This window comes from Lontra canadensis, unplaced genomic scaffold (genome assembly GCF_010015895.1).
Source record: "Lontra canadensis isolate GAN:19392208 unplaced genomic scaffold, GSC_riverotter_1.0 scaffold40, whole genome shotgun sequence".
NCBI lineage: Eukaryota > Metazoa > Chordata > Mammalia > Carnivora > Mustelidae > Lontra > Lontra canadensis.
Window position 1 is genome coordinate 2,456,734 of NW_022631034.1, and position 18,484 is coordinate 2,475,217.

At 42.1% G+C, this 18,484-nt stretch overlaps 1 protein-coding gene across 1 annotated transcript in view; it reads right to left on the minus strand.

Annotated features, from left to right (window-relative positions):
• Positions 1–17,234, minus strand: part of WLS (Wnt ligand secretion mediator) — a 100,609-nt gene extending 83,375 nt beyond the window's left edge. The window contains exon 1 of the mRNA XM_032870074.1: positions 16,867–17,234. Coding sequence (XP_032725965.1) covers positions 16,867–16,972 — 106 coding nt within the window. The 5' untranslated portion in view covers positions 16,973–17,234. The remainder of the gene's footprint in view (positions 1–16,866) is intronic.
• Between the last annotated feature and the right edge of the window lie 1,250 nt (positions 17,235–18,484).

Genomic DNA, 18,484 nt, shown 5'->3' on the forward strand with positions numbered 1-18,484 from the left:
CAGCAGGATAGAAATAAGCAGAAGAGGAATAAACAAGCTAATTTATCATGAGGACAGAGCAAGCTTTCACCAGTCTCGCCATGGAAAACTTCAGTGGTTAACAGGAATATCAATGGTCTGGGGGTGATGTTTATCATCTTACAGATTATAGACAGAGCCAACACAGAACCTCCGTGATTAAAGAATCTTGCCGAATAGCAGGTGTGAACAAAACCCATCCATGCCTTCGAACTCTGGGGTCGTATGTAAAATCTACTTCATAATTATTTTGAGAAGTACAACCCAGGGCTTTGGATAATGTGGACCGACACCCTGGTAATTTGCCCCAAGTGTTCGACCTAACTGTGGGGCCTCTCTTATTCATCTTTGACGCGGTGGTCAGGAGGGACCCAGCCTCTTTGTAAGAAGGATCTGGATGCCCCCCCTCCTTCATTAGGCATGGCAAGGGCACAGCAGCTGATTGAATTAACAACTTCGGAGGGCTTCCGTCCCAGTTCCCAGACATTAGCACCATCATCCAGAACAAATTAAAAGTCTCACAGCAATTAAGCAGATTTTGAAAATGAATTTCCCATGGTTCAATGGTTCAACAAGCAATCTTGAGTTAAGTATTTGAGGAAAGTTTAGAAGGAGGAGAGGAGGAGCTGACTGCTGGATTTCCAAAGTAAACATTTAATTGGTGAAGGCATCAACAATAAACTTTTCAGCCTCTGCTAACTAGACTTTTCCACTTTTTTATATGAAATTAGAAATATTCAGGGCACGTGGGCGGCTCAGTGGGGTAAAGCCTCTGCCTTCGGCTCAGGTCATGATCCCAGGGTCCTGGGATCAAGTCCCGCATCGGGCTCTCTGCTCAGCGGGGAGCCTGCTTACCCCTCTCTCTCTGCCTGTCTCTGCCTATTTGTGATCTCTCTCTCTCTGTCAAATAAATAAATAAAATCTTAAAAAAAAAAATAGAAATATTCAGTCACAAAGAGAAAGAAAAAAAACTAACATGGATTTGTATTAAAATGGTGGATCTCAGGAGGATTTTTCCTTTGTTTTTAATACCTTTAACATCATTGTATTTTTGTTCAAAAACATAAAAATTAGGAGGGAATGAAAATGTCTGATCCTAATCTCTAGATTTTAAATGTATACAAGGCAACCTAGACCTGACTCTAGAAGCATCTACATCTCTCTGAACCAGTATGGCCAGGTTCACAGCAGGCGAAAAACTTGGGTGAGCTTCCCAAAGGACTCCAGGTGAATCAGCCCCAGGAACTCCCTCCTGGGTTAAAAGAATAACACTAACAACAACAACAACAAAAAAAAAAAAAACAGCACCTAGCATATTCTAAGTGCTTATTATTTATTTGCCAGGCACTGTACACATTCTCATCTCATTTAATGTCTTCACTTGTGTCATTTAATCCTCATAGAAATGTCATGAGATGAACATTACTGCTCCCATTTTACCCATTTGAGAGACAAGGAAACTCAGGCCCTAAGAGGAGGTCATTTACTTGGGGCCACAAAACCAGCAAGTGGTGGGGCCGGGATGTGCCTCCAGTTCTTCCAACCCCATAGTTCCTGCTTACATTTAGAAGAGCAAACTCCCATGGCCAGGGTGGTTTTACCCAGTCTTTAGAGTCCTGGGTGGGACCATAGCGCACGCACACACACACACACACACACACACACCAAAAAAAGTGTCATTATTTTAGAGTGAGAGAGTACAGGATGACACGATGTCCCAGCTGAGGAGGGACCCCTGCCACCTTTCTTTCAAGTCCCTACATTCTCCCAACACCAGAGCCTCCTTGTCCCCTTACTTCAGGCAGGCTCTGCATCCCTCTCCCCCTATAACACCCCACCCCCCCACCCCCCCGCAGCTAAGAGACATCCAAGTCTAGCTTCCGAGTAGCTCTCTCCTTGGCTTTCACTTCCTTCCCTCCCAGTTTACATCTGCTTCCTAAACCTCTCCTCCCATTTCCACCTGCTCCACTCAAAAGTCCACAGGCCCAAGCTCTTCTCCTCCCTCAGGCACACGCTGAGCACAGCACGCACATTTCCATACCCTTCAGGAACCTGGAAGCCTAGGTGCAGGAATTCATTCCCACACACCAGTCTGCAGGCTGAACACAATGGAATGCAGAGGTGGTTATCTGAATGTGTTAGGCTTTCTTGCCACGGGCAGTTACAAAATCAGACATCATAAATAGATCACCCATCTCTCTGAAGAGCTGCAGATGCGTCAGTGACATTCTTAGGAGGGAAACTCTGCAAGATGCATTTCCCATCTTTAAGAGCTTATAGAAAATTAAAGAAACTGTGGTCTTCTTCAAGAAGCCCCTAAAACCAGCCTTCACGGAACAGAAGAAATACATTGACTTCTTAAAGACAATAGAGCACATAATTGCCATTATCATTCGACGTTCTCATTGGACTATTCGAAGTTTGAAAAAATACAGAGAGCAGTGTGGTCCTTCCTCCCAGCAAACTTTATCACCCAAGCAGTCAGTCAATTCTCTGCCCTTATGGCCAAGTGAAGACCAGATATGTAGATCAGACGTAATAGTAATCAGTGTAACCATAGACATGGATAATGAAACACTCCATTAGTGGTCAGGACACTTCCTTCCAATCTTACTGTCTTGCTGTGACTCCTCTAGGCCTTAGTCTCCACTATGTAACAGGAGAAAGTCCCTTCCCAGAACTCCAAAAATTACACACTTCTCTATATCAAAGCATATGGACAGTGAAGGTGGCACAATATTTTAAATTCAAGCGAATAATAAGAAACCCCTCCTCATTTAATTATAAAAGAATAGCTTGGAATACAATGTCACAAGTTTTGGAGCAGATCTTAATGTTGAAGCATTTTAGCTATCTCTGTAATAAGACCAAATGCAAAACGTTCCTTCCTTCCTTCCTTCCTTTCTTTCTTTCTTCTGTCCTTCCTTTCTCTCTCTGTCTCTTTCTTTCCTAAGTATTTCTGGGCAGCTCTGCTACACTGCACTGTGGTAACCACTCAAGAGAAAGACAAGCAAATTAGAGCCTTCCTTACTCTCACGTCGCTTACAGTCTTACAGAAATTGTATTTTCATCTTTATTTTTTGTTTATAACTCTTATAACATAGCATAATTGTAGATAATATCTCAGAAGTAGTTAATATTTTATAAGAAAAAGATCATCACTTTTTTCCTAAAAGTATGACTTTCAAAGGTCTTTGTCATTTACGTTATATCTGGAAGCAAAAAATTTCCCAATGGATGAGTGACTTCAATTTTATAATTTAAAACAGAACAACTGGGATTCATTTTGCAGCAAGCATGGATGGAACGAATATACCTCGTGCACGTATTGAGTGGTATCTATAAAAGTCTCGCTACCTGGGCTTATCCATGCTACAAAGAGCTGTGAAAACTGGTCCAGCATTTTAAAAGACAAAATTTAGGATTCAAATTAAACCTTGGTGAAAACTATCACTAACTGCCTCAAAAAGTGAATCACTCTAATTCACCAAATGGGTAAATGACATGCTTTCTAAATTGCTGGCTAGCATGGATTGTGCCTAATAGAAGGCTATCAAGCAGGGCTTCTGGGTTTCTAATTTTATATACACTAAGAAGCAGAAATATCCTGCCATGAGCTTAACCAAACAGAGGATGACTCAAAAGAGAGAAAGAGAGAGAAAAGAAAGAGACAAAGAGAGGGGGACGAAAGAATGAACCTTGAGTAGTTAATGAGTGACAACTTGTATCACGGAAATAGCTAACATATATGGATGGATCTAACACAAAGATACAGCTAAGTTAAGTTCATTAAACCCTACAAACTCCCTATGCAGGGGAAATTTTATTTTATTTTATTTTATTTTATTTTAAGGGAGCTTTACACCTAGTCTGGGGCTTGAACTCACAATCCTGAGGGCAAGAGTTACATGCTCTAGCAACAGAGCCAGCCAGGTGCCCCAGGAGAAATTTTTAGATGCGGAAACTGAGGCTCACAGCATGTAAACGGCTTGTCTAAGTGACAAAGCAAGTTTGCTAACAAACCAGATCATACCCATTGTTCAGCCATAAAACCACATGCCATCAGTTAGAAATCTGATCACTCTGAAGGGAAAGATCAGTACATTCATCAAAAACAGAAACATCATAAGGAAAACCCTGAACCAACACCTTCCTTAGAGAGTGACTGTTTCCCAGGAATCCCATAAGAAGCCCAAGTCATCAAGGGCAGTTTTCAAAATTACTACAGCAGTTCTGCTCAGCCAGGAGACTTACTCTAACGTGAGACAGAGGACTTCCCTGGATGGAGCTCCCAAGTCCTGACAAAGAAATATTATCGTCTCAAATATATGCTTATGTTGATTTTGTTCAAATCCCAAATGCAGTGCTCTTCCTTCTCCCAAACTCTATTTTCTCTCCCCCCCCCCCCGCCTTTTTTTTAACAGGTGGGTCACCTGACTTAGGGAGGAGGGGAATGGGAAGATTCTTCTGATACCTATAAAAAAAGAAACATGCTAATTGAAAGGTGACCTTAAGTGTTTTTAGTTTAAAAATCTTGTGTCTACAAATTACTGTTTATTTCTTTCATCAACCATTACCCAGAAATATCATGTTCTCATAGTGAAAAACTCTTTTCTGTTTAGGTATGTTTAGAGAACGGTGCTGGAGATTTAAACCAGTTCTCTCAGGGACCTGCAAACTTCGTAAAATAAAGAGGAAGGGTGGCTAAAAGGATGCCCAAGGTCCCAGGGTTTCCTGTCACAGCTGAGCCCCACCCCACACCCCACTTAAAATTCTGAAGAAGCTGATCCTTTCTAAGCTTATAGAGGTGTGTTCTATACGTGACAGCCAGGCCCCATGGTTCAATCTTTTCACAGCCTCAGTAAAAATCTTATCTACAACTTCCCTTACCCAGGCATGCTGGGGCTAAAATTGGAGCCCATTTCACACAAGCCAGAACTGGCTCAACAGAACAGAGAAAAGAAAGAATGTGGGGACGTGTCTTTTCCACATTTAAGGCATTCCATTCTCAGGGCAAGTTACAACCTAAATGAGAGCAGATAAAATCTATAAGAACCCAGAATAAAAAGAACAGGGCCTCAAAAGGACTTGATTTGCCTTGAGAAAGGGCTGGATTTAATAAAATATGGAACCCAGGTTTTGGCTGTGATCACCTAAAGACAAGCATGTTGAACAAAGACTTGAAAGTCGAGATTTGAGACAAGAATATATGATGGGGAAAGGACAGTCTCTTCAATAAATGGGAAAACTGGACAGCTACATGCAAAAGAACGAAATTAGATCACTATCTTACACCATGCACAAAAGTGAACTCAAAATGGATTAAAGACTTGAATGTAAGACCTAAAACCATAAGAAGAAAACATAGTTGACGAGCTCCCTGACATTGGTCTTGGCGAAGATTTTTTGGATCTGACTTCAAAGGCAAGGGCAACAAAAGCAAAAATAAACAAGCAGGGCTACATCAGACTAAAAAGCTTCTGTGCAGCAAGGGAAACCATCAACAAAATGAAAAGAAAAATCTACTGAATGGAGAAAATATTTGCAAAACAGATAGCCCAAAAGAAGCTAATATTCAAAATACATAAAGAGCTTCACGTGCCTGGCTGGCTCAGTCAGTAGAGCATTAGAGCATTCAACTCTTGATCTCAAAGTCATGAGTTTGAGCCCATGCTGGGTTTAGAGACTACTTTAAAAAGCTAAACAAACAAACAAAACAAAAACCTCACATAGCCCATTAACAACAACAACAAAAACAAACAAATAATCTAATTTAAAAATGGGCTGAGAATCTGAATAGACATTTTTCCAAAGAAGACCTACAGATGGCTAACAGACACACGAAAAGATATTCAACATTACTAATCACCACGGAAATGCATATCAAAACCACAGTGAGATGTCACCTTATCCCTGTTAGAATGGCTAGTATCAAAAAGACAAGAAATAACAAGTGTTGGCAAAAATGTGAAGTAAAAGGAACCCTGGTGTACGGCTGGAATGTAAGTTAGTGCAACTACTATGTAAATAGTGGAAAACCTATGAAGGTTCCTCAGAATATTAAATATAGAATGACCATATGATTCAGCAATTCCACTTTTGAGCATTTATCCAAAGAAAATGAAAATGCTAATTCAAAAAAATATATATATATATGCATCCCCATGGTCACTGCAGCATTATTTACAATAGACAAGCTATGGAAACATCCTAAGTGTCCAATGACAGATGTGTGGATAAAAAAGATGGTATATATGTGTATACGGTGCACATATACAATGGAATACTACTAGCCAGAAGAGAGTGAGGTCTTACCATTTGCAACAAAGATGGACCATGAATATATTACGCTAAGTGAAATAAATCAAAGACAAATACCATACAATTTCACTTATATCTAAATCTAAAAATCAAAATAAATGAACAAACAAAACAAAACTAAGAGAAACAAAACAAAACAGAGAACAGATTGGTAGTTAACAGAGGGGAACACGGTTTCGGGTTAGGCAAAATTGGCAAAGGAGGTCAAGACGTACGAACTTCCAGTTATAAAGTAAATAATGCCTGGGGATATAATTAGTTTACAGCACGGTGACTGTAGTCAATAATATTGTATTGCACATTTGAAAGCTGTTGAAAGACTAATTCCTAAAAGTTCTCATCACAAGAAAAAACTACTTTGTAACTCTGTATGGTGACAGATGGTAACTAGACCTATTGTGGTGATCATTTCACAGGATATACAAATATCAAATCACTATGCTATACACCTGAAACTAATGTGATATGTTAATTAGACCTCAATAAAAAAGTCCTTATTCATTCCCGCTAAATCAGAGGATGCAGAAAAAAATAGTGCTTTGTAACTCTGCTTACTTTCAACAAAAAGGCAGAGGAGGCAGAATTTACAATATAACGCTTATACCTCTGGAATTACAAGAATATGCACGGCAGTCAAAATGGCATGGAGCTCTCAACATTTTAAGCTCTGTTTTGGCAATTTGAATTCTCTGCTTGCAATTACTTTCAGAGTAAAGAGGTGGTAGAGATAAAGAATGAGCAATTTTGTTGTCTCTTTTGTATGCAAAACAGACCAAAAAAATATAGGGCATGTCACTTCCCTCAGACTCACGACTTCAGAATTATGCTTGCTACCAGACATTCTCTGAAAGCAGAAAAGTTTGTCACAGAATTTTAGACAAGGAAGCCTCAGACTAATTAAGTCCTAAAACTAAACACAAAGATGGTACTTTGGTTGGATTAGTAAGGACCGCAGTTGTGGGGTTGTTTTTTTTTTAATTGAAGTTTTAAATTTACATCTTCTCAAGCAGGAGGAAGGGCATGTACCACACTCAGCAGGCAAGGGAGGAGGAATTCAGTTGTCATTTTAAATTCTGTGGTGTTCTCTGAAATCCAAAAAGAAGAGCTTAACACTGTATGTAATTCCACTGCTAAAAATATTAAGTATACAGGGCACCTGGGTGGCTCAGTCCGTTAAGCGTCCACTTTCGGCTCAGGTCACGCCCTCAGAGTCCTGGGATCAAGCCCCGCAGCAGGCTCCGCACTCAGGGGTGAGTCTGCTTCTCCCTCTGCCCCTCTCCCCCGCTTATGCGCACTCTTGTGCTGTCTCACAAAAATCAATAAATAAAATCTTAAAGAATATTAAGTATACAAAGGCACTCATGGCAAGTGAGAAGACCCATAGCTTTAGAGCAGACAGTTGTCATACTGGCCTATAATGTAACGAGGCTACCAAGGGGGGCTTACTGAGATATGAAATGACTCGCCTCTATCTGGGAGACTCCAAAATCCTGGGCATTCTTCCTTTGTCCTCAGGTTACCTACTATACTCCAACATCTCTCTGCTGCCAGTGAATTTTGGTAGCAGATCATCTCAACTCTTGTAGACTTAGAAAATGGCATACCCAGGCTCCATTAAAATTTTGTATAAAGCAGGGTTGCCTGGCTGCCTTAGTGGAGGGGGGGTGGGAGGAGCATGTGACTCTTGACCTCAGGATCGTGAGGTTAAGCTCCATATTGAGTACAAAAATTACTTAATATATTTTTTAATTGTGTATAAAGCAAAAGTAATGAACAGATGTCAAATATAAGCATGAGAAATTCTCCCAGGAATAAACTGTGCATGCTTTAGGACAATGATTTAAATTTGCATTCTTATTTACTAAAAACTGGTAACAATATTAACATCTATCATTTGGGGAAGGCTCATTATGAGACATTTGGCAATAACATGGCAATTAATGTTAGAAAGCAGGATAATCTCTCTGTGCACTCTCAAACCCAAATCAGATATATTTTGGGTGATTCCCATACCTCCTGAATCTGGAGGTATTTGACAAAGTGGTAGTAATTCAAGGAAGACAAAGAATAGAAAATGCCTGGGTGACTCAGTCTGTTAAGCATCTCCCTCCAGCTCACGTCATTATCTTGGGGTCCTGAGATTGAGCCCCATACCAGCCTCCCTGCTCAGTTGGGAGTCTGCTTTTCCCTCTGTACTCTCTCATTCTCACTCTTGCTCTCTCTCAAATAAATAAATAGAAAGTTTAAAAAAAAAGAACAGAAAATAAACAATGTCATAGTTAAGTTGCCCCAGATCTAGAAAGAGGAAAAGAATTAAAAAAAAAGTAGGAAAGATGGATATGGTGTTAAGCAGATGGCTTCAGTGTAAAGTCCTCTGGGAATCTCATCATTGGTGGGCCAGGTTCAGTGAGACAGCCCAATGGGTGCCATGTCTTGGAGAGGGTGGTCTGTCACTGCCATCATCCATGATGTAGGAGGGCTCTGTCCACATCACAGTCGACGGGGAAGCCAAGAAGCCACTTGTGACTTGAGATCACTGAGACCACAGGCAGTCTGCAGAGCCCGAGCCTGGTCTCCCTCCACGGTGCAGTGCTGCCTTGAAATCAGGAGCTCTCTCTTTGACAGGAGCTCAGCCAGGACTAAGGGAGCAGTTAACGGGCCCCCCGGTCTCATGAGCTTAGTTGGCCTTATGAATCTGGGCTTTGCAAAAAAACTGAGCCAATTATTTACAGATACATTACTTTCTTTCTAACGAAAAATCATAACGCCTTGCCAAAACAAATGTCATAACTTGGCCGCTTCTTTCAATTACCTCTTCTCTCTTGGAAATGTCTATTTGTGGATCAAGCCTCTGAGTTAACCCAGGTAATTAAGGAATTTAAGAAGGCCCTATAATTCCTAGGGGCTAGTGAAGAAAGAACACCTCTTTACCAGGAAATATTAAGAGAATGGAATAGGAAGGAAAAAGAGGGAGCAGAAAATTGCCCTTGAAGGCCCAGAATTTTAAAAGGCACAGAGATAGAAACACTAGTTCAATTTGGAGGAAGTGGATGGTATCGGTTATAGGTTTTAGAAATCCAAGTACACGCTACGTCCCAAAGGGATAGCCTCGTAGGTCTATAGAGGGCTTAGTTTTTCTTCCCCACACCCACATTCCCCTCTTCTGTATTCAATAGCATATGCAGGATCCATTCTGTATGCTAAATCCAGGAGGCATTCAGGGCATTCGGAAGTTTGGTTGTTTTGACACATTTTCAATGACAACTCAGTTCCTCTTTGCTGTGTGCAAGAATTTCTTTTTGGAGGGAGCTAGGGAGTTATTTTCTCAGGTCTGGCCCTCTCTGGCATGGTCTGCAAGCACTGGTCAACATTGACAATGGCTGCTGTATACAAAACTGGGATCATTTGTTTAGGAAGTAATAGGGCAATGATTAGTACCCATGCAGTGATCGGAGTATGTGGTTTGGGAAAGAGGTAGAAACAGAAAAGGAGGAGACTAAGCTTCTATCTTTTACGGAATGTGTGTAGAATCAATTTTATTACACTCAACACCTTGTTTCCTATAGAAACTGAGGGAACAACAGGGGAGTGGCGTTAGACATAAGAACATGACTTAGGATTTGGTCAAGGATCATGTGGCTTGAGCGCCTGCCCTCTCATCTACTGTCTCTGTCCCCTCTGGAAAGTTCCTTAAATGAGCATCTGATGCATCTGAGATCTGGAGAAGGCACCTGCTTCTCTAGGTAGTTAAGACAGTTCTGAATCAGTACATGTAAAATACTTTCCAAAGCCACTCAATAAATCCTCACGAAGCAACAAATCATAATTAACCAAATCCCTCGCTACTGGTCTGAGGACAATCTGATTATTGCTTTTGCTCCCCTATAAAATTTAATGAGAGGAGGAATATGGTGGAAGCAGGGGAGCAGAGGCGGTAGTAAAAAGCAAAGAGGTGAACCTAAGTATTTTTGTATTCCAACACACAAGTTGTTCTTTTCTGGTATTTAGCAATCCTTTTAGGTTAGCCCTATTATGAAAATGGTAATTGCAACACATTTCATCATCAAGTTTGAAATCAACAATTCCTCAAGCTCCCCTTCACCCCCATCCTCCTCCCCATTCAGAATCTTCTCTCAGAAATGTCCACATTGGGCACATCTGTCTATTCTATTAGGCCACCCTTACGATCCCTCAGAGAAGACACAGACATAAATGAAACAGACATGCTCATTCCACGTCTTGATGGTCCCTGTCTCCCATCATTTCTTAAGAGTCCCTATCAAAATTGAGAGCTGTCAATCCCTGAATAGACAAAGTCTATCAGCATTTTTTCCACAGAACAAAATGTACCTATTCGTGGAGTCAGCATGAAAGCCTCTTCTTTGAGATGTTCTCATTATTAGGCATGGGTGTGTATACAAACAGAAATTTCCTTTGGAGAAGAGAATTGTCAACTTCAAGTAAAAGGCTCTTCTTTCCATTGCTCTACCCTGCCAATCCACACCCTCTATAAGCCTCTCCAACTGATTGATTCCTTTTCTTCCTTTGGAAAAGTCCTGATGTATGTAACTACAAAAATATGTTAAAACACTAACTTGAGAAAATAAAATCGAGTAATCTTCCTTAGAGTAGAACTCAAATGCTTTTATGGATCATGAACTTAGCTGCTCAGCCAACTAGATGATTCAGAACCATTATAGGAACGAGTTTGAACCTGTAAGAAATTGGTCAGATGGGCATATGCAGACTTCTCAAAAGGTGTCCTCCCTTAGCCTTGGCCAGACACTGCTGTTATGTAAAGCTCAACTCCATTTATCATCATACTGGATTTTTTTTTTTCCATTTGATGGGTTACCTAATGATTAAAATGAGAAAGCAGCTCCATTTATAGTGTTACTCATCCTCTCCTTCTGGATTTAAACCACATTTATTCAATCTTAAAAGTCAAGGCTTTGGGAGATGCGGGCAGGATAACCTGATGGTTGAGGACTATGGCTCTGATGTCAGATGGACCGGAGTCCACTCAGAACTTTGACCCTAACTGGCTGGATAATCTTGAATCACTGGGTAATCTCAGTTTACTTACACGCAAAATAGGTACAGTGCTACCAATCTGGTAAGGCTTTGCATGGATTAAATTGGGTAAGGTCTGGTATATTTAACTAACATGCTAAACATTTGCTACATTATTTTAGTAGTACATTTATTTCAAAAATGAAATATTAATATAATTATTTGACAGTATAATTAACAGGGCTTCTCATTTCACATGTTCTCAGTAAATAAGTGAGAATTATCTTGACACTAGACACTTCATCATAGGAAATCTTTCACTGGTGAACTTGGATTAAGAAGCACTCTTTTCAACCTCTGGCTCTCCTAGGTTACTCAGGCTTCAAGTCCCCTCTTTCCCAACTCCCAGCTGGCACTGCAACCCTATCCTGGGCACACAGCAGGCTCTAATCAATATTCTGCATGTTAGGTAGGTGATACATATGAACTCTAAGCCAAGGACATTCATATAATCTCAAATTCTAAATCTCCATAGAAACACCTTTAGGAGGGAGATAAAGTAAGAATCTTTCTCCAGTCTATATGAATTTTTAAAAAAATTTAAAGGCCAAATTATTGCAAAATGTCAACTAGCTAGGAAAGGCTTAGAGTCTAGATCTGAATCCAGGCAGGAGATCTAAGAACCTTACAAAGCCATACATGACATGATTATCTCAAGGAAATGATTCTCACTTTGAATGAGGAAAAGGCAAAGTTCCAATAAAAGGCTAGACAGGCTGTACAGAATGATTAGCTGAAAGCATGATTAGAAATTATTACAACAAGAATGATTTTGTTACAATAACCAAGTAATTAATTTTTAAATCAATAACATAATTTCCACTAAATTTCCCACCTTTTTAGAAAAATTTTTGAGATTGCACAGTACTCCTACAAACCACGTTAGATACTCCAGTTGTTTAACAAAGAGAAAAAAAATGACATGGTTTAGTCAGGTATGAAATTCTGCAAAACAAAAAGAAGAATAAAATACAGGGGGGGGAAAAAAGTGGAATATCAACCAAAAGCCAACTAATTAGTTCTTTTGAGATTCTCACCAGCTACCCAAACACTGTAGGATAACAGGCATTACATTATCAATACATGCTAAAATATAATATATACCACAATAAGCTTAAAATCTAATGAACTGAGAAGCAAACCTTTACAAACTCTGCATAATTCTAATTTTACTTAATTTCTTAAAATCGTGCAGCTTCCAAATAAACAATAGTAGCAGAAACAAAAATTCACATAAATGGACTGCAATCAAGATTATCAGTAGTTCCCATTTAAATAATAACAGCACAATAATATGGGCTATATAACTGAAAAGCAGTAAATAAGTCCATGTAAAAATTGAGAAAACTGATTATATATGTTTCTGTGTGTGTGTGTGTGTGTGTGTGTGTGTGTAAAATATTCTCAGCATTAAAAAACAAAAAAGGTTACTCATGGTAAGCTTTTGAAAGAACACAACCCTCTCTCAAGATAAAATATGATATTTATTCAGAGTTTAAGTTTGGGATAGTCTCATTTATGGTATGCTTAAAACAATGCAATAATTTTTTATTCATTCACTTCTGATCATCATACTTTTCACAGTTTTAGGACAGGTGGCAACAGTGACCTGCTTTTTCAACCAGTATATCCCCCAGACATGACTAATTTGAAGCTGAGCAAATTGCACATAATGGGCCAGGGATTCAAGTTCATGATTTTTAGTAGGTTGCACTCTTGTTTCAGGGCACATGATCTCCTTCCCCGCCCCTCTTTTACCACCCCTGTAGCTGCCGCTCCCTAAATTAAATTACCAAACATGAAATCAAAGGGAAATTATTTTTTTACATTTTCCGCAGGCTTATTTTTAAGGAGGATAAAGATTAGGCTACATCTTTAAAATATTTTCTCTTCCTTTAGGGATTCTTAAATGCTTAAATATATTCTAAATACTAAAGAAGCTTGCCACTTAAGAACCCTTCTCAACACCTAAGAAAACAATCAGATGCATGATTTTATAATGGCTCAAAGTTTTTATAGAGGCATGGCATAGTTCAGTGAATTTTTGAATACCCCAAATTCTACCATATAAGATACTGCTTTCTAGAGTCTTTTTACAAAATATCATTAAAGGTTTGCAGTATAGAGACATCGGCACAAGAACAACTAACAACCAAAACAAGCAGGAAACAAGAAAAAAACTTGGTTCTAAGAAGGCCACTGGGATAGGGGAATATTTAAGCTGGCTACATGAAAAACCAATCCCTCCTATTTGCTTTTTATCTAATGTTTAAATTTTCCCCATCAATTCTAGAAGGTTGCAACCAAATACCAGTCTAATCATAATCTAAAACTCTACCAATGAGGAAAATGAAACTTGTTGGTTAACTGATTTGCCTGGTCAATTTGGAGTGCATGGTTTGTCATGATTGTTTGGGGGTGGTGGTTGGTTGCTGTGTTTTGTATATATGTGTATGGGCTACTTATACTCTTACAATCAGGAGCTTTGCCATTACAGGTCCTCCTCTTCCTAGGTTGTCATGTTTTCTTCAATGGGTGGGCGATAACAGAGATCAAAAAGAAGCGTACAAAAAAAAAAAAAAAGTAACATACTATGGCCAATTCAAAGCAAAGATTGCATTTTCTCACTCAGCCTCTGCAGATGCACTGAAAAGACACTTTTCAGATTGCCCCCAACCCCACACCTGACTTCCCACTTATCAGGGGAATTGAGCAGTAAAGACGTTCTCCTCTCACTGGAAAGAGTGGACGAGGAGGTTTCTGAAGTTTACGTCAACTTTTCAGCCTACAAACTGCTTCTTCAACTACTGTTTCCACTCCTATACTTTCGTGAAATTTCACTCTTTGCTCAGTTTCACCTGCTTTTCATTTTAGGGAACTCTGGTGGGAAAACATCCCACTAACCTTTTGTTGGTATTTCCTCCCCATATTTGGGTCTTGTACCGTACCCAAGTTCCTAGATTTAACAGAAAAAACAAACAAACAAACAAAAAACAAAAAATAAAACACCTCTAAATGGTTGAGATAAAGGCTAAGTCACTATTCAGTGTTTAAAGTGAACTGGATCTGATCTTTATAGTCTTCTGGCATGTGGCCAGAGTGGGGACACAGCCTTGGCAATTGGGGAAGGAAGGGAGCTAAGCAGTAAACTTACACAATTTCCCCCAAGAAGTGTTACATGTAGATTTTTTTTTTCAAGGAAGTTGGAACTAAAGCAGTTTACCTACTGAGAAGAATCTAGTTATAGGAAATATCACAAACTTTTTGAGATGGTTATCACGTATGGTCACCAGGCAAAAATCTCTGGGAAAAACAACCACTGGCACCACTTGCTCCAGACAAGCCCCTCTTTGAACATACAACTGTTGTGATCCTACGGCAACTCTAATATCCAGCAGCTATACACCAGTGCTCTTGCACCTTTCTCCACAGTACCAAGATGCTAGAAATTGTATTAGTTCAAGAAGTGCCCTAAGAAACCTACAACAGTGGATAATGGGCTCTTCAAGGCTAGGAGATCAGCTTCTTAGGAAAAGAAAAAGAAACACACACCAACAAACACCAGGGAACTATGTGTAATGGTTCGCTGCTTGTGCAAAACCTCAAAGAGGATGAAGGTCAGACAGGGATAATAGGCCAATTTAATTCTGAAAGCACAAGGTGCAAGAAATTTTAATTATGGTCTGCCACTGAAATCACACAAGATCCAATGGCATCTAACTGCAACTGCTCATCGAGGGAGACAAGAGGTGTAATTGTAACCGCTGCATAATCACTGTGAGGGCACAGGGAAGGCTGCCTTCAGCTCTCAGCAGAGAATGTATTAGGAGCCTAGAAAAATCCAATACAGGGAAACATGGAGATTGCACGTAGCCAAACAGGAGCTCCTAACAGGAAAGCCAAACCCTGTTGTGTGTGCGTGTGTGTGTGTGTGCGCGCGCGCTTGTGTTTATGCGTTTGAGTGGTGTGCGTTCCAGGAATAAAAGATTAAGCTGTGTGGCCCAAATTGAGAATATGAGCATGGAAAACTCTGAACCCCTTTCTGCTTTGTGGATACGTACACAGAGAGAAAGGCATGATCTCCTTCAGAAATTTCTGCCTCGGTGAAGTTTCACCCACTCTCCTTTGTTTAAAACAATTAGCTTGGATGTTAACAGTGATTTACTGAACCAGACTCCCTTTAATTTGTTCCCATCAAACCCAAGTCTGGAGACGAAACGCCACACACAGGGCTCGAGGTGCCCAAGCCTGTGTAGCTCTCACGCCCGCGCCGCGCGGACTCTCGCAAAGGGACAGGCAGAGAAAGCCCCTCCGTGGACTCTCCACTCCGCAAAGTTTCACCGATCCGAGAAGAAAGCAAAAGCACCCATCCGCGCCCGTCGCGAAGTTGGCGCTGAAGTTTGTGCCGGGATGTCCTAAATCTCGAGGGGTAAGGGAACGCGAGTGTGCGGCCAGGCTAGAGGATGGATGGAGATGGAGAGACAGCACGAAGGAGTTTTTACGAGTGGAAGATCCGTGAGACCATCTTTTTCACCCGGAAGCCTGTTTGGCTCCCAGAGGTCCCGGAGCTGCTCGCCGGGAGAGGCGCCGTCGCCGGGGGCCGGGGAGCTGTCACCTGCCGGGATCCGCTCTGCTAGGCGCCCGGGGACGACCGGGGGCGGGGGGCGCTTCAGAATCACCCGCTCCCGGGATTCTGAGAAGTGGGGGAGGGGAGACTCGCGAGAGGGCAGGGGGCCAAGAACAACACCTTTCCGATACGCTTTTCCCCTCCTGCCTCTCCAACTACCCGCAGCGCCAGCCACGGACTTTCTCCCACCGCACCCTACCGCATCCCGCCTCCGGGCCCACCTCTCAGACCCGTCCGCGGCCGCGACCGGCGGGTGGGGGGTGCGGCAAGGAAGCAGCCGGCGGGAAGGTCGGGACCCAAAACGCAAACTCTCACCCCCTAGCCGAGACGACCAAATGCGTTTATACCGGCAATGATCACAGCCCCGTAGCCGGCTCCCGGGTTAGCGCCGGGCGCAATTCCCTGACTCTTCTGTTGTTCCCAATAAAGTCGATTACGTTGCCCTCCGGGAGCTGATTGGGAGGGAACGGAGAGGAAAAGGGGGGAACGCGGGAAAATGCGGGGGGAGCAGCAATCAACTTTGTAACCCAGCGCTTCCTCGCGCGATCCGTCGCCATGCTTAAGATTCCCACCCCCGCCGCCCCCCTCCTTCCTTTCAAGTGGATACTGAAACTAGGCCAAAACTTTTTCCCCTCCTTTTCTCTTAGCCACTAGACTGGATTGTGCCCCACGGAGCCCCATGGAGCTCTGCTTTCTTAAGCACAATAGCCGGACTAATTAGATCATAGAAGCAAGGCAGTGATACTGTAACAAGTAGCCCGAGAGGCAAAGAGGGAAGGGGCCCGAAAAGGCAGAAAGGGGGAAAAGTTTGCAGCTCTCGCACTTACCAATCAAGCCTCCCACCAGAAAGGCGATGATTTGGAACACGAGCAGAATCCCACCAACAATGCACAGCTTCTTGGTGCTCATGTTTTCTATAATTGCCCCAGCCATTTTTGCGCCCCCCTTTTTCTTTCCTCCTTGAAATGTTTTAGGGTGTGCTTTTTGCCCTCTCTCCTCTCACGCTCCCTCCTCCCTCGCCTCCTTTCTGGGCGCTGCAAAACTTCAGGGGTGTGGGAGCGCGGCGAGGATGGGACCGGGACGCAAGACGCCCGCACGGATTCCCCAGGCGCAGCCGGCTCGGGCTCCCCCAATGCCCGGAGCTGTGATTGTGGCCGCTCCGCCGCCTGTGGACGCTTAAAGGAGCAGGGAAGCGGATCACATGACGCCGCCTCCCTCCCTCCCTTTCTTCCTCCCTCCCTCTCGCGCTTCCTCCCTCCCTCCCTCCCTCTCTTCCTCTCCCCCTTGCCCGCCAGTGCTGGGCTTCGAGCTCCGGAGGGTGCTGGCGTCCCGCTCTAGGGTCTGTCTGGCGGTCTGTCCCGCCCGGGGCTGGTGTCGTTTGGGGGTTGATGTTGTTGTTAAGTGCGTACCTCCCACCCAGCCTCTCACACGTTTCCTTTTCTGGTGCGAGATTTAAATCACCCACGGACAGCTTTGCAGACCTTTAACTTATGCGTTGACTTTAGGAAATGGGCGCCACCCGAAACTGCTAGAACTCTCTTTAGGAAAGAGGAGGATAATTTTTTAAAGGGGCCCAAAGATGCTTAAGTCAAAGCACAGAGATGCAGACTAAAGTCTTCCGCTTCCTTTGACCTGATCCCAGCCTCAGTTATTTAGCATATACCCAGCTAAATCGCCCCACTGCACCCGTGAGGGAGCCCTGTGCTCCAGCCAAATCAGACCACTGTTCATCACCACATTATCCCCCATCGCATGGGTTTCCGGAGCCTTGACCCTGGCTCTTAAAAAAAAAAAGAAAAAAAAAATATATATATATATACACACAGAGAGAGAGAGAGAGAGAGAGAGAACTCCATCGGAGTTTTAAACCTCATTTAAAAACCACGTTGTCTAAAGAACCTTTCTGATTTTCCAAATCGCCCCCATGTAATATTTCCTTGAACCCAACCCCTCCAAATCCGGTGTTTACATTCTTAGCTCCTATTGTGAGGACTTGTGTATACACGTTTGTCTCCTCTTGTAAACTCCTGGGGGATAGGGACCCAGTTTTATTCATCTTTGTACCCATCCTCCCCAACCCCCCATGGTTCCTAACAAAATTCTAGCTCTAGTAGGTCCTCCCTAAACTTTTGTGGAATGAATAAATAAATAAATGTGAAAGCAAGCCCGCACTTTGCATTTCAAAAGCCTGAAAGAGACCTTATTTGATTTAGATGGTACACATATTCAGTCGCAGTGTTTGTCATCTCTTTGTGAGGGTACATTTGTATTTAAACTTCTAGGAGAAAAGGAGGGTGGGACTCTTAAGAGAGTCATGTTCTATCAAGCCTAAGTTCCTGGGCCTGGTTTTTCCATGTTTCATAAACTGGTCATTTGACCAGCACAATTCTAGTTTCCCAAATAGACCCTTGGTTTGGTCACACACACACACACACACACACACAC